General features: G+C 33.3%; 1 protein-coding gene across 1 annotated transcript; it reads right to left on the bottom strand.

Annotated features, from left to right (window-relative positions):
• Positions 1 to 415: 415 nt before the first annotated feature.
• On the bottom strand, positions 416 to 15,060 carry LOC148166102 (uncharacterized). The gene is made up of 4 exons (XM_088049433.1): positions 14,967 to 15,060; positions 10,694 to 11,055; positions 7,654 to 10,645; positions 416 to 828 (listed from the first exon to the last, which is right to left on the bottom strand). The coding sequence occupies exons 2-3, from the start codon at positions 11,049 to 11,051 to the stop codon at positions 9,927 to 9,929; spliced, it is 1,077 nt and encodes a 358-aa protein (XP_087905559.1). The 5' UTR covers positions 11,052 to 11,055; positions 14,967 to 15,060; the 3' UTR covers positions 416 to 828; positions 7,654 to 9,926.
• Positions 15,061 to 15,340: the final 280 nt, after the last annotated feature.

Below are 15,340 nucleotides of genomic sequence, written 5' to 3' on the forward strand. Positions count from 1 at the left end.
GGCTAATTAAGAATTAAAAAATCATTGAAAAATGCCATTTTCGATATCCAAACGTTAACTTTTGGTTAATCAAAAATTGTCAGTTACGTGATCAGCTAATTAATCAGTAATTGAAAAAACGGCTCTTAATGAAATTTTGAAATCAAACAATTGGAGCTATTTTATACAAATAAAGACGGCGTTTTTTGAATGTTCTAGAATCGCGGTTTCTAAAATGTAAACCACCGAGTAATCCGGCAACATCTCAATATCTACCAAAAATTAATAAATAATTGTGGAAACAAGACGATCACTCAATTTATTAGCAATCTTCACCTAGAAATTTCCACTTAAACCTTAGGCAAATTGGTTATTTACATAGGTAAGTGTTTCTGCTTGCCAAGTAACACAGCTGTACACTATAAAAACACTCAATAGTAAGTTTTCGTGACACTTTAATTCAAAATGAACCGAAAATACAAATATAAAATCAAAAAATAAAATAACAAACATAAAGATCAACAGAATGCAACATTAACTCGTAGTTCAGTTGTCGCGACGTAGCGAAAAAATCACTGCATTTCTATTGGCGGGGACTACAATATTGTGGAAAGCCGCCTCTTTAGACAGAAATATCATGTTGGGAGAATGACACAGTGGTCAACACGTTTCCTTCGGATATCTAGAAACATTTATGAGCTCTCGTCCTGCAGGTTTGGTAGAGAGATTTGAGACAGACGCTGCATGGAGTGATCTTGAGCTAAACGATTGATCGTTTTCTATGAGATGGTGCTAGGGCATATCTCGTCTTCAGAGTCCGATATTCACAACAACGGTTGTTATCCATATCTGAAAAATAAGAAGTGAAATTAATGAGCGTAATTTGAGATAGATTCAGGATTCAATGTCAAGTAATAAAATAAGCACTTTTACACATTTTATTAGAGAACTAGGTGGCCCTCGGAATTCTGTAGATCTCTTTTTTCGTGAACCTCGCTTTTCCGTGGCGTTGGATTTTAATTTGAGATTGTTTATTTGACATATGTACTATGAAACAAAGATGGCCTCGGAAAAATTAGGTTTACAAAAAACCGAGTTCTAAAGAATTCCGATGGCCACCTAGTTAATTGCATTTTGTCATTTAACATTTAACAAAGAAAGTGTTAAGATAACTTCATATTTTGTGGTTTTCGTTTTTTGAAACTCTGATAGAAATAAGTACGCATGGCAAAATGTAGATTTTCCTGAAAATTTTAGAATCAAAAAAAGAATAAAAGGTTTTAAGGTTTTTAAACCAACGCGCTTCGCTATTAAAAATTTAACCGTACTACGCAGAAAATTCATAAATCAGACAGGCTTCGTCTTTCGTGGTTTCTGAGTCTATTGCAAATTCTATTACTCATACAATAAAAGAAGAAAAAATATAAGACACGTCCCTCATTTGGGCACCACGTCATAGCAAGAAAAAAATATACAACAGAATCTCGCAAATTTATATAAATTGGAGAGTTTCTATGAATACAGGCGATTTCTGAGTTGGTGTCCTCTAAGCCATAAAATGAGGCTGTTGTAAATCAGTAATAATCATCTCCTAATTACCCAATTTACGATTTTCTTTTGTGAATGTGATGCGGTACGACTCTCGATCTTTGTTCAAAACATCTGATGACAGGGGTGGAAAAGGAAAACAACAAACCATCGACAATAGAGCAGCAGTTACATAACTGGTCCAAAAAAGATTATAAAGAATAACATAGTTCGCTCTCTTACTAAATTTCTATTTAATCAAAGAAATAAAAAAAAAATATAAATAAATAGAATATTGACGTAGCCCGTGATGTTAACGGAGATAGATGATTGAAGTTAGAAAATTTGTCTAATCTTTTACGGTCGCTTTTGCGTTTGAGAAGCTCTGGTACCTGTCATAGGTCCCAACCATGTTATGACTTAACAGAAATCGCCTGTAAATTCGTTAAATCGCAAATAAACATTGCATTTCAATATTCTCGATAATAAAAATTATTATACACTTTCGAGATTTTCGCTGTCATATTTAAAATGGACATACAGAAAAATGGTCGAGTCAAAAAACTTTAGAACATTTTGAGATGTGAGCAATAATTATAAATGGGTTACAGTAATTTATATTTTGGGATCCATTGTTTGGAAACGACCTGTTTGTTTAAGTTTATTCATTTATAAATTGGTATTGACCAGGGGCTGAGTTCACCTGATTTTGTCGCTGATTGTCTTGTGATTTTGTCTAACTTCCCCTGATTTCCGTGTGATTTCGTCTAACTTTCCCTGATTTTTTTTTGATGTCGCGTCTAACTCCTGATTTTCTATTGATTTCTTAATGATTTTCCCATATTGTCTGTCTGGTGATTTCTTATTGATAAGATGACTTGTCAAAAATGGCACACACTTAACTGCCTTTTATTTTCTCGCTAATTTCCCCTGATTTCCTTTTGATTTCGCCTAACTTCCCTGATTTCCTTGTGATTTCGTCTGACAATTCCTGGTTTCCTATTGAATGCCCCTGATGTTCTAATAATTTTCCATCGATTTCGTCTAACTGTCTTTGTTTTTTTGTATTTCGTCAAAGCTTCCCTGATTTCGTAATGAATTCCTCTGATTCATAGTGATTTCCTAAGACTAACACACTGATTTTTCAGGAAGATTAATCCTAGAAGTTAATATTTTTCAAAAATGGCATACGACAAACTTCCCTTGATTTCCTTGTGTTTTCGATTAACATTCTCGGATTTTCTTGTAATTTCGTCCAAATTCTCCTGATTTTCTTGGGATTTCGTCTAATTTTCCCTGACTTCCTAGTGATTTCCTCTGATTTTCTAATGATTGGCCCCCGATGTTCTAATATTTTCTCCTGATTTTTAGTGATTTCCTCTAACTGCCCCTGATTTTCGAGTGATTCTCGAGTATTGATAAGCAGACCCGCTGCTTGCAAAAAAGGTTATTTGCGGTTTTTTTTGAACTCATGCAATCACACAATAGATTCTCAATTTAAGAAGAAAAAATGCTGTTGATAATTTTTTATGGAATTCTCCAGTTACCTTTCAAAACATTCTTTTTTTACCGAAATAGGGACCTAAAAAACTCATATAGCTCACTCAAAGCGAATATTTGTATCCGAAACATGCGTGAAAAATCGTATTTTTTTGTAAATTGAGAGTACGGATCCGTAATTAATTAATGTCAGATTTTGTTTTCTTCACAGCTCGGACTGATTTTAATAAGTGCCGTTTCTCTCGAGGAAAACAATATTTTATGTATTTAAACATTGTTTAATTATAGACGTACTTTTTGGGGTATTTAAGGTTCTGTTTTTTTTTGTTAGATTAAAATAAAACGATTATCAGGATGTCCGGTCCCATTCTTCAGAGATTTCGCATTCTTCATTCCTTGTGAATTTATTGTTTTCTTCGAATTCATATTTATTTATCGGTTCATTTATACAACGAAAATTTATTGGATCAATTCTTGGTGATGTTGACAAATTATCAAAATTACAATTTATTCCCCAAACACCAAATTTGACAAAAAATGCTGACGCGCGTTTCGATAGCAATTCTATCATCATCAGAGCGATGATTAAAACAGTTTTATTTAACACAGTTTTAATCATCGCTCTGATGATGATAGCATTGCTATCGAAACGCGCGTCAGCATTTTTTGTCAAATTTGGTGTTTGGGGAATAAATTGTAATTTTGATAATTTGGTTCATTTATAGTGAACATTATTTTAACAAATCCTTATATACCTCCTCCTTATCTCTGCTTGAACAGTGACTTTAAGTCTTAATTGGAGTACTCACTACACAATAGTACCAAACTACCAAATAGCAGATTTTGTTATTGATGAAAAATATCGGTAAAATGAGCCACCCGACTATCCCTGTCTGATGGTCGGTTTTTTTCTGGTGAGAAAGGGTGTGAAGTGGATGTCGGTACTTATAAATACTCATAAATAACAAAACTCAAGTGCTGTGATGGTGTACTCCTTTTGTGTAATAAGTACGTTAATTAAATCATACACATTTGCATTTTTAGTCTCTCTAATATCTATTATGTACTGCTTTAGAACAATTAAATGTCGGCCGAGTCGTAAATGGTACTTACGTTTCGGGGTATTTATGATGAACGGTTCGTTTTTCTTTTTTTGTTAAACTACAATAAAACGACCATCAGGACTTCTTAATCCCTTGTTAATTTATTGTTTTAGTCAAATTCATATTTGTTTATCGCGACTATCGCTGTGTGATGGTCGTTTTTTTAATTGTGTGAAGGGGAATGGGGTGACGCCGATTTAGAACTAATAATTAAATTATGAAGAATATTTAATTTATATCATCAGAACAGAATAAGTTAGGATTTCGTTGTAGATATGATTTTTTTTGTAACTTCTCCTCGTACCAAAATCACACGCTTGCAATAAAATTTCCATCGGTAGCTTTTGGAGAAATATCCCAATATGCGAAAAATTAATGAAAAATCGTATTATTTCGAAACGCTATTGTTGTAGTAGGTTGGGAATGGATTAAAATTTAGAAAGTCGAAATTGATTACACGTTCGTTTCTTTGATTATGCTTTAAGTAATAAAGTCTTCGTCACCCGGAAGGGGCAGTTTGTTTAGATACCACTTCAGATCCCAAGAAGAGACGTAAAAAATACTGGTCATAACACTCGGGCAGTATTTGAAGCTCCGTTGTCAAGTTACAGTTGCAGCAGGTACCAAATAGTGATTTTATGGCTTAATTGCAGTACTCACTATACAAAAGCATTAAACGGGTAAATTAGCAGATTCTTAAATTTTCTTATCTTTTACATCTTTTGTGTAATGAGTTCCCGCAATTACGCCTAACACACTTGCATTTTTTGTCTCTCTAATATCTACTGCCGCCGAACGATTAAAAATCGACCGAGTCGTAATAAAATTCGATACTCGTCGCGTTCATTTGATTTATCTGTTGTACTTTTGCATAAGTACCCCTAAAAAGAGCCTGTTAGATACTTGGTATTTATGCAAATTTTTTATGCAGAGTGTCAACAAATGTTTGTCCATCAAATGATGATCTGTGATTAAACAATTAATTCGCGCTTGTAAAGAGGAGTTCCGAAACATGCTTCCAGATTTTCAAGTGTAAGTTTCGCGCATACATACCGAAAACACACCTTGATGGTCAAAGAGATCCTGTATTAAAAATAAGCCGAACTCGATTAAAGAAATCAATCTCCGCGAATGTTTCCTTCGTTGCTCGGACCGATTTAAATAAGTGCCGAGACAAAAAAAACCGCTACCGTATATGTTGTGTATACAAAAAATCAGACCCTTTTCTGAAATGTTTATTGCATCTTTATAGTCTCTCTCGACTTAATGGTTATGGTTTTGTCCCCACGAACAGCATTTTGAAACATCTACCACGTCAGCAAAGCCGGACGAACGAAAACGATTTTTAAAAATTTATTTCTCGAAAACCAAACGGCCGAAAAGGACGAAAACCGGCCACTTTGTTAGTTTGGAAACTCGTCGATTTTTCTAGCGGGGCAAAAGGAGCGAGAATGGTACGGTTCGGGAGGAGATAATTTTGAAAGTACGTACACGGTCGAACTCGAACATCTCAACTTTTAGAGTGAGGGTTACCCTACACGTTTTAGTATAGAGTTAACAACAGTTTACTTTTCTGTACGGATGCTCAACTTCTAAATGCTAAAAAAAAAATTAATTTTAAAAAAGAGTACAACTATATTTTTATTTATTTATTATTTATTTATTTATGAACCGATTTTAAAAATTTAAAAAACAAATTAAATGGCTTTTAATTTACTATAAGCTGATGATTTTAGAATGTTTCTAAATGTCTTAGTATATTTTGGGCAATATTCAACTTTCTTATTTTAAATTGGGACCCATATTTTTTTTTCATAATTTGGAAGATATTAATTTTCTTGATTCAGAAATGTGTAAAATGTTTTACTTTTACAAAAAAATATCAAAATTGAAAAAAAATAGGCAGTAAAAGTTAATAAAATCTTGGTGCGTGGTGTCAAATAAGAGAATGCCGTTATTGTAATATCAAAACTAAACTAAACTAGGCTAAACTAGACTAAACACACTCACTACAGGTCTAACGGTCCGTTGCATTGCTAGTTTTTCATTTTCCATGTTCTAAGTCACTAACTACACTAATTTCCCAAAGCAAATAACATCAATGATCAACGTTCACTAATACAGCTCTCCAACCCATTTGTTGTTTTATTTTTCTCTTCCGTTTGTGTCGCTTTTGCCCGTTGCACTAAAGAACCGAGGTCCGTTTACTAAATTTTCTCTAGTAATTTTGTTTTTCTCAAACACAACGTAGGTCCTAACCATTTTTGACAATCACAGCCAAACTTTGGATTTTAAATTTCGCGGTCTTTTAGCACCATTTTCAAATACAGGGTGATTTTTTTAAAACGACAGGCGTTGTAGAATTTTTATTTATGAACCGATTTCAAAAATTTAAAAAACAAATTAAATGGTTTTTAATTTACTATAAACTGATGATTTTAAAATTTTTCTAAATGTCTTAGTATCTTTTGGGCGATACTCAACTTTCTTATTTTAAATTGACACCCATATTTTTTTTTTCATAATTTAGAAGATATTAATTTTCTTGATTCAGAAATGTGTAATATGTTCTACTTTTACAAAAAATATTTAAAAAAAAAATCAAAAATGAAAAAATTTGGGCAATAAAAGTTAATAAAATCTAGGTGCGTGGTGTCAAATAACACAATATCCAAATAACAAAAAGAACAAGTTTTCTTTCAACAAGATGGGGCTACACCTTACAATGCACAATGCATTTCTCGTAGGTGTCAATTGTGCAATGAAAAAAACGGGATGGCGTTTCAACAGTATTTTAATTAAATTAGGTAGTTGTTTTTTCTGATTTTTAATTATTATTGTCTTTTGTTATTAATAGTTTCAAAAAAAAAAAATGCCGATCCTTTCTGTTATTTGCTGCTTTTTGACATTACAATACGGCATTCTTTTATTTGACACCATGCAATAGATTTTATTAACTTTTATTGCTTATTTTTTTTCAATTTTGATAATTTTTTAAAAAATATTTTTGGTAGAAGTAGAACATATTGCACATTTCTGAATCAAGAAAATTAATATCTTCCAAATTATGAAAAAAAAATATGGGTTCCAATTTAAAATAAGAAAGTTGAGTATCGCCCAAAAGATACTAAGACATTTAGAAAATTTTTAAAATCATCAGTTTATAGTAAATTAAAAACCATTTAATTTGTTTTTTAAATTTTTGAAATCGGTTCATAAATAAAAATTCTACAACGCCTGCCGTTTTAAAAAAATCACCCTGTATATGTTTTGTGTGCATGTTAATGTTTTTGGCGGGCCTTTTGGGTTATTACAGTATCCTTTGATTAATATTATTAAGAATCACCTGTAGAACATATTACGCATTTCTGAATCAAAAAAATTACTATCTTCCCAATCATGAAGAAAAAAAAAGGTCAAAATTTAAAATAAGACTAAGACATTTAGAAAAATTCTAAAATTATCAGCTTATATTAAATTAAAAGCCATTGAAGCCTGACGTTTTTTAAAAATCACCCTGTACAACGAAAGATTTTTTCCTTACCTCTTTACTCTATGGTTCGCATTCATGACAATCACACTTGAGAATATCGGGCTGCATCTTCTTCCCTCTTAGACCCGGATACGCTCGCGCAACATCTCTAAGGCCCGATTGCAGAAACGCGGATTAAATTTTTAGTTCAAGACTAAAGCTTTAATCTACGATTATACGTCAAATTCGATTGCAGAATAATATATTTTGTTTGGGGTTAAATGTAGTCCGTGACTAAAATTTAGTTCTGAACTATAGCAAGGACTAAACGAAATATGGATTGCACAAACGATTTAATCTTGGATTAAACGATTTAGTCTGGGACTAAACATAATCCCACAAGTTTGATGGATTATATGACGAACTAAATTGACACTTCTAAGTAAAATCTTTTAGGTTATGTGGTTTTGCGACTTGTGGATGTTGAAATAAAGGCAAAACAGTCTTAATTAATGAAAAAGGTGACAGGCACTTTTTTATTATAGCTCTGGATGTTCAACTAAACATGATTTTTGGATGTACGCGTATTATGCGTTTTCCGGAATTAAACATAGGTGGACCACAACAGCTTATGAGCTAGCTCACCCAAATCAAGTAGATGTGGGCTCATATCTTACAATTTTTTGAATCTAAGCAAAAATGTAGGGTAAAAACAACTGACCAAAAGGATGTTCATTTTGAATTCAAATCAATTTAAGCATTTTGTTTAAAAATCAAAAATGTATACGTGCATACCTGCCCCATTAATTAACTTAATTCAGTAACTTCGTTATTTTTTAACCGATTTTGTTCGTTTTAATAGCTTTTGAAAGAGAAAAAAATCTCTAGACGACTTTTTGACCAAAGTTTTGATAAACGTATTATACAAGACCCTACACTGGAAAACCTTTACAAGGTAAAAAATCGAAAAACTAACTAATTACATCAAATTCTAGGCATAAATTCTCTGTAATAGTCTGGATACAATTCATAACTAACTGCAATCGAAGAAATACACTACCGCTCAAAAGTATTTGCCCACTTAAAAATATTAATTCTTTTGCGATTTCGCGGATATTTCTGCTGATTCTGTGATAAGCGATAATCATTGCACGCGTTTCCACACCTAACTTAACTTTCTTCACCATTTCTGTACAAAACTGTCACAATTTTTTTAAGAAAAACTTGAAAAACCATAAACTTCCGCAACCACAAATTAAAGAAGTTTTGTTGTCAAACACCTTCACGATATTAAAAAAACGGTAAACATCAATCAACACTTTCATTTTTACATTTATAGGCTGATGGATTGTAAAAATATGTGAAACGATAACTTTTTCAAAATTTCTAAAAGCACATTAAAAAATTAAAAAATTGATATTTTCTATAACATCAAAAAAAGAAAAAAATTGCTGTTAGCATCAATGAAGTACATATATAAACATGAAAACAAAAAACGCCAAACAAAAGCGGAAGAAAGAAATTATTTTGGAGTTACTTAAAAAAATGTTAGTGGACAAATACTTTTGAACGGGAGTGTATGTTTCTAACTATTTTCTTTTATCGTAACTTTGTTATTTCCTCACCGTTTTAATTAGTTTTTATAGCGTTTAATATATAGAAAAACTCTCTAAAATGTTGATTTTCATAATAGAAGTTAGAAATTGCAATTTAGTATTTTGAACATCTCACCTTAGGGATTAACAGCGTAATTTTTTTTGAAAGTTCTTATTGATAAAGAAGTTTGCGACCTCGATGTTGGATTAAAATTAATTTTTCGGAACCTTTTAAAATGATAAACTCGAGAATAACCTTATTCTTAAATAATGTACAGGTTGTAACTTTGAGACAGTAAATTATGAATAATTTTACAAATAAAAACTAATTTCTATGATTTGAAAGTTTTGTTAGGAGAAATGTTAGAAATATCGCTATTTTTCCAATAATTCAATAGTTCTTAGTAACCCCCATAACCCCTTAGTCTTGCGAAGATCTCCAAGCAAGATAAATCTTCTACTTACAGTAGTGTCACAGTTGGTACATATCCAGTTAAAACGACATTTTATAACCATCATTACAATATTTACATAAGAAATAATTTTAAATGTGGGTAATTTTTTATTTTCTAACTTGCAGTACCCATTATTTGGATTAATCCGTGAAGTTACCTGTCAAAAATGTGGTTCGTTCACAATCAAAAACGTTTCATCCTGGATTACGTAATCCCATCTATACACCACGTTTCTGCAATAGGATCAAAATATAGTTCAGGACTAAATTTAATCCAGGATTTTATAGTCCGTTGTTTAATCAGCGTTTCTGCAATCGGCCCTAAGAAAACGATCATATTGAGCGGTCAAGTCATCGGAGAGCTTGTTCAAAATGTTGTGCCTATACATCCACTCTCCGATATAACCATCGGCTAGCTCAAAATTGTTCAACGTTCCCAGCGTCTTCTCTAAATCTCTCCATGAACGTTCAAATTTGTTTGTCGAAACGCAAAATGCTTCTTCCATACCTTGTGGACGAGGACCGATAAATGTTTGCAGACATCTGGGATGAAACGTGTCTGCCGGTGCCCAAAATGGATCTTCATCCTCCGGTGGAATCACAAAATTTTCGCAGTGATTGACAGTCAAGTGGCCGGCAAATGCTTGCCCCACTACATCACGATATGCTGGGAATTCGTTTGAAAATATCACCGAGTCACAGTCGACAAATTGTTGCAGCAATGGCAAAAGCGTGTCGCTGTCACGGCTAGGCACCAATACGCCAAACCTCTGCTGAGTAGTACGTGAAATTCCCCCAAATAACCAGTTGTGTTTCCATTCTGTCAATTTTCCAACACGATATTTTCGTTTGAAGAGATGAGTTTCGTCGATCTCGACAATATCGTGATCACCGCCGATGGGGGTAAAGTCGTGCCACGCAATTTTTCTTGCCACGTCGCGACAGTAACCGTACCACGCGTTGATGGTGTCGCTGGAGCAATGAACAGTTTGGTTGCACACAACTTGAGTAAGGTCTGAAATTCCAGTTATTATTCGAATCGTTTAAGTGGCGAGCTTGGTACCTTGCAACCAGCAACATATTATCTTAAGGATCCTAGATCCACCGATGTCGTTCAACCGGGCTCGCTCGAGAAAGGTACCACTGAAGCGTGAGCGCTTGTGGCCATGAGGACAACAAAAGCGCCATCCGTCCCTCGCGTTGTCTGTGACCGTCGTCATCAAAACAGGAGGATTTCGATTACAAACGGGACAAGGTGGATTTTGGTGGGCTCGACTCGGTACCACTTTACAATGCTCAAATAGTTTCATTGCTTGACTGTTGGCGTCCTGGCGGTTCCTGCCAGGGTGTCTGTCTCTTCCGCAGAACCACCCGAGAGAAGCAAGATTGATGCCGTCTTCATAGAGGGCGAACAAATCCATTTTGCTGTTTAGACATTATCAATGCATTATTAATTTAATTTGCTTCTTAATATCTAATAACAGTTGTGGGGGTCGATTGCCAAAAATTGAAAGAATTTAGAAATCTATGTCGTTGCAAAGAAAATTAATGAAAACTTCGGAATTTTAAGTTAAATGGTCTTCAAGAATGCTCGGATTTCGTTGCAAAAATTCTAAGATCCTGCACTTCTTAAAATCCATAAAACTTGTTTGATTTAACATAAAAATTTTTGGTTTTTCTGGTTTTGTCTTTGAAAAAGAGGCAAGCACTAATAGGGAATAATAATTTCACAGACTGAATCACCTTTATGTTGATGATGACATGGTGCAAAAATGTTAACTTTTTTTTCAATTTTCTTTGTTGTAAATCTATTTACAAAATATAAAATGGATCGAATTTTTAATCTGACCATAACACCTGTCAGCAACAGTATTGCCAAACTGAACGCCGTTTTTGTCGTGTTGTTCTAACAGCATGAGAAGTGCACTCGTGTTTTACAACTTAAACTAGAATCTTAAAATAAAACCTAGAAAAATAATGTTATTGATAGAATTTTTTTTTGGAAAAATGGGCCACACAAGGTTGAGGACGAGAGCAGTGATTCCACTCCAATTACAGCCCAATTACATTCTCTTAATTGGAGCCCGTTGGGTAAAACTCTATGCAACGAATATATGGACATAGAATTGAAAATAATGTGTTATTCTAAAATTTAATGAGATAGGCTCGTTTGTTGGATAAATATTGACATGCGCCTGCACAAAACAATGGATTTAGTTTCACAAAATAAACTCAGTTTAAAATTTATGAAAAAAATTAAAGACGCCTCTACGTTTCAACGTTATGATCGCTGTATGATAAATTACGGAATAAAAACCACAAAAATTAAGGTTTTTCACATTCACATTCACATTTGATTAAAAACTATCAGTTCTTATCTGGTATCGGTTATGCTAAGTCGTCATTTTAGATTTTAAGAAAATTCTGTTCAGTATATGAGGAAAAGATGCTATTTTATCAAGTTAGTGTTTAAATTTATAACACAACAATTCGTAATGATTTTGAAAACTAACTTGATAAAACAGATTTGATCTTCAACGGTCAAAAAGTGCGCCCCTCTGTAACTCTATAGAAACAGTTGAAGTGACCGGTTTTCGCCTTTTTTTCGACAGCGAAAGAGTAGAAAGTTCCATAGGCGGCGCGACAGAATTAAAATATGAGGTTTCTTGAGGCAATTCTCATGCTGAAATTTCGCTTTATTATCAATAGAAGCACGACTTATTTACAAGTGAATGTGTACCATAAAGAAAAGTCTCAAAAAACCGGAATGATAAACTTATTATCCTGTTTAACAGCGGTGTAACAAGAGTCGCTCATGTGCACGATAAATGTCGTTGTCGGCGATGTCAGTTGTCAAAATCAAAAATTATTAAACGCACGTCTAGCGTTCGTAACCACCGACTTTAATAAGTTTGAAACTAACGAATGAAAGTAAATTTATTGACAGTTTAGATGTTTTTTTTTACTTTTGTTTTTATAAATGAGTTCATGTAAAAATTTCTATTTTATTCTGATTCGTTGGCTTACAGGGCTTTCCACAAAAAGACTTACTTCTACTCTTAATGATATAATTTTCTATTTTTCACATTGTTTCAAACACAATTTGCATAAGAATAGAGCAAATAAAAACAGATTTTTTTTTTCAGATAGGGGAAAAAATGCGTTTTTTTTCTCCAATGTTTGTGTGGCTTCTGGACTCTGAAATCTTATTCGTAGAAATGTTGGCATGTCCGTTAACGTTTGACGTTCCATTGAATTTTCATATAATTCGTTGGTTCTGATATCCCATTTTTGGTTGTTACATGAATTTTTATAATTGGATCCTAAGAGTCAGTGTCGATAACCAAGTAACTTGATCGATTCTAAACATTCTTTTATTGTGTCATAGAAAGTTTTCAACTTTTCTGCAAATTCGTGGTTCAACACCCAAAGATCTATTATCTTATCCAATAATTTGGCTAGAGCTGATTTGGAAGTGCTGAATGGTCTTGCTTACTTCCCGTCTTACATTGGGTTTAAGGTTCTGTCTGCATTTTCTCCCCGTTCGTGAGCGTCGTATTTGTGTTATAATGGCTTTGGTGAATTTAATTGCTTGGTAGTTTGACGTTTGGCCATTAGACTGACTACTTATGGCACGAATCTACACGAAATCATAAAAATTGCTAAAACATGCTAAACGACGGTTACTCGCTGATTCTCGCTGTTTTCGCAAAGAAGAGCTCGAAATTTACAAAACCACCAGTTTTTATCAAGATTCAACGGCTGAATCGCGAGAAAACAGCAGACATCTGCACGAAATCATCAAAATTCTTAGAGAAATCCGCTTATTTCGATGCTAAACGACGATTTCTCGCTGATTCTCGTTGTTTTCTGGCTTGAATTCGCTAAGAGCTCGAAATCTACAAAACCGCCAGTTTTTATTTAGATTCAACAGCTGAATCGCGAGAAAATAGCTGAAATCTGTACGAGATCATCCAAATTCTTATAGAAAACCGCATATTTCGAAGCAAAACGACGATTTCTCGCTGATTTTCGTTGTTTTCTGGCTTGAGTTCGCAAAGAGGAGCTTGAAATCTACAAAACCACCAATTTTTATCTAGATTCAACGGCTGAAAGTTTTTCAGAAACGTTTGTATGTATTTACGTCTGATTTCAAGAAATCGATTTTTCAATAATATTCATCAGTGAATTTGCTTTCGTATTACAGCTATGTTGAAAACAATTTGAATTTCCACAAAAAACTCAAAAATCGCTAATAATTATATCTTTATGAGTCACGACGCTAAAATAAGGGTGCCAAAAATTGTTATTTTCGTACCAAAGCTAAAAGTGTTTCTTTGTTGGCTGAGCCTTATTTTAGACAAGGCGAGAGCAAAATGGCACTTTTGGGAGTAATAAACACAAGATTTTTTAGGCGATTTACAAGTTATATAATGTTTATTCATGATTTATTTAATCATTTATAACAATAATAATAATTGCAATTATTAATGGAGCCTTCAGAAAAGTATACATATTTGCTTTATTTACATTTGTAATTTCGGTCATTTTTCGTCCGCATTTGAGTTTTTCTTTTCTCCCAACGTCACAAAAGTCACTATTTTTCAGTCGTTTTTAGACAGTAAAGTAGGCAGTTTTGTTATATATTATAAATATTCTGGTGGCAAACAGCGAAATTGGAGAAAATATTTTTGCAAAATTTTTAAAACATGTTTTAAAAATTCACAAATAATTTCACAATTCTAGTAACAATGCGCCAAATGAAGAGAAAAAAAAACAAACCGCTGATTTTGGAGGTTAGCAGGGAAACATTTTTCTCCATTAATTTTGTGACAATTTGTCTGTTAATTCTTGAATATCAGTTTGAAAAAAAAAATCTCAAATTTTTATTTTTATTTGTAAAAATTCAATTTGCGTTCACTCATTGTTGGTCGTGGAAATAAATCTAAGGTTTGGAGAAAAAGTGGCATTTGTTATTTGACCGAAAAGTGGCTTTGTTTCGCTACGCTTCGCCTTGCCACTGCAGTTTAATTGCTGGACAAAAAGTACCAATTTTTTGCCGTATAACAAAATCTAATATACATGTCAAAATATTACAATGAGACAGAAGTTAAAAACAAACTGCTAAAAGCAGCGCCATCTTATCGACAGTAATGTTTGCCATGTGCGGTCGATTCGACGCTGCACGCCGGCTTGAAGGTTAATAGAATGATCGAGCGTTCATCTCTATTTAAGTTGAGTTTTCCACCCGATAAATCGATAAATCTTCTTATATTTGAGATCGAATTTAACCTCGTTCGAATGATAAAGCAATAGTAATTTTCATTTTTACTTACCACGATAGAAACGCAGTGGTCGGGAGCCGGTCTAGACTACTAAAGTGACTCCCTGTCGGTTTGTATTGTATCGAGGTCGTAAGTTTTTATGTTGTGTCTCGGCAAGACCGGTCCTGCATAAACGATTATATATTATCTGAATGCGCAGCGCACGAATTTGTTCGTTTGAAAATTGTATAAAACCGTAATTTAAATGGCTTGTTGTTTCGCAATAAACTTAGAAAGTTTGTTTAAAATAAGCTGAAAAATAGTTTATACAGGGTGATTTTAAAAAAACGGCACGCGCTGTAGAATTTTTATTTATGAACCGATTTCAAAAATTTAAAAAATAAATTAAATAGTTTTTAATTTATTATAAATTGATGATTTTAGAA

Source organism: Gnatocerus cornutus, unplaced genomic scaffold (assembly GCF_029298725.1).
Source record: "Gnatocerus cornutus isolate USDA-ARS CGAHR unplaced genomic scaffold, icGnaCorn1.1 ctg00000025.1, whole genome shotgun sequence".
NCBI classification, from domain to species: Eukaryota; Metazoa; Arthropoda; class Insecta; order Coleoptera; family Tenebrionidae; genus Gnatocerus; species Gnatocerus cornutus.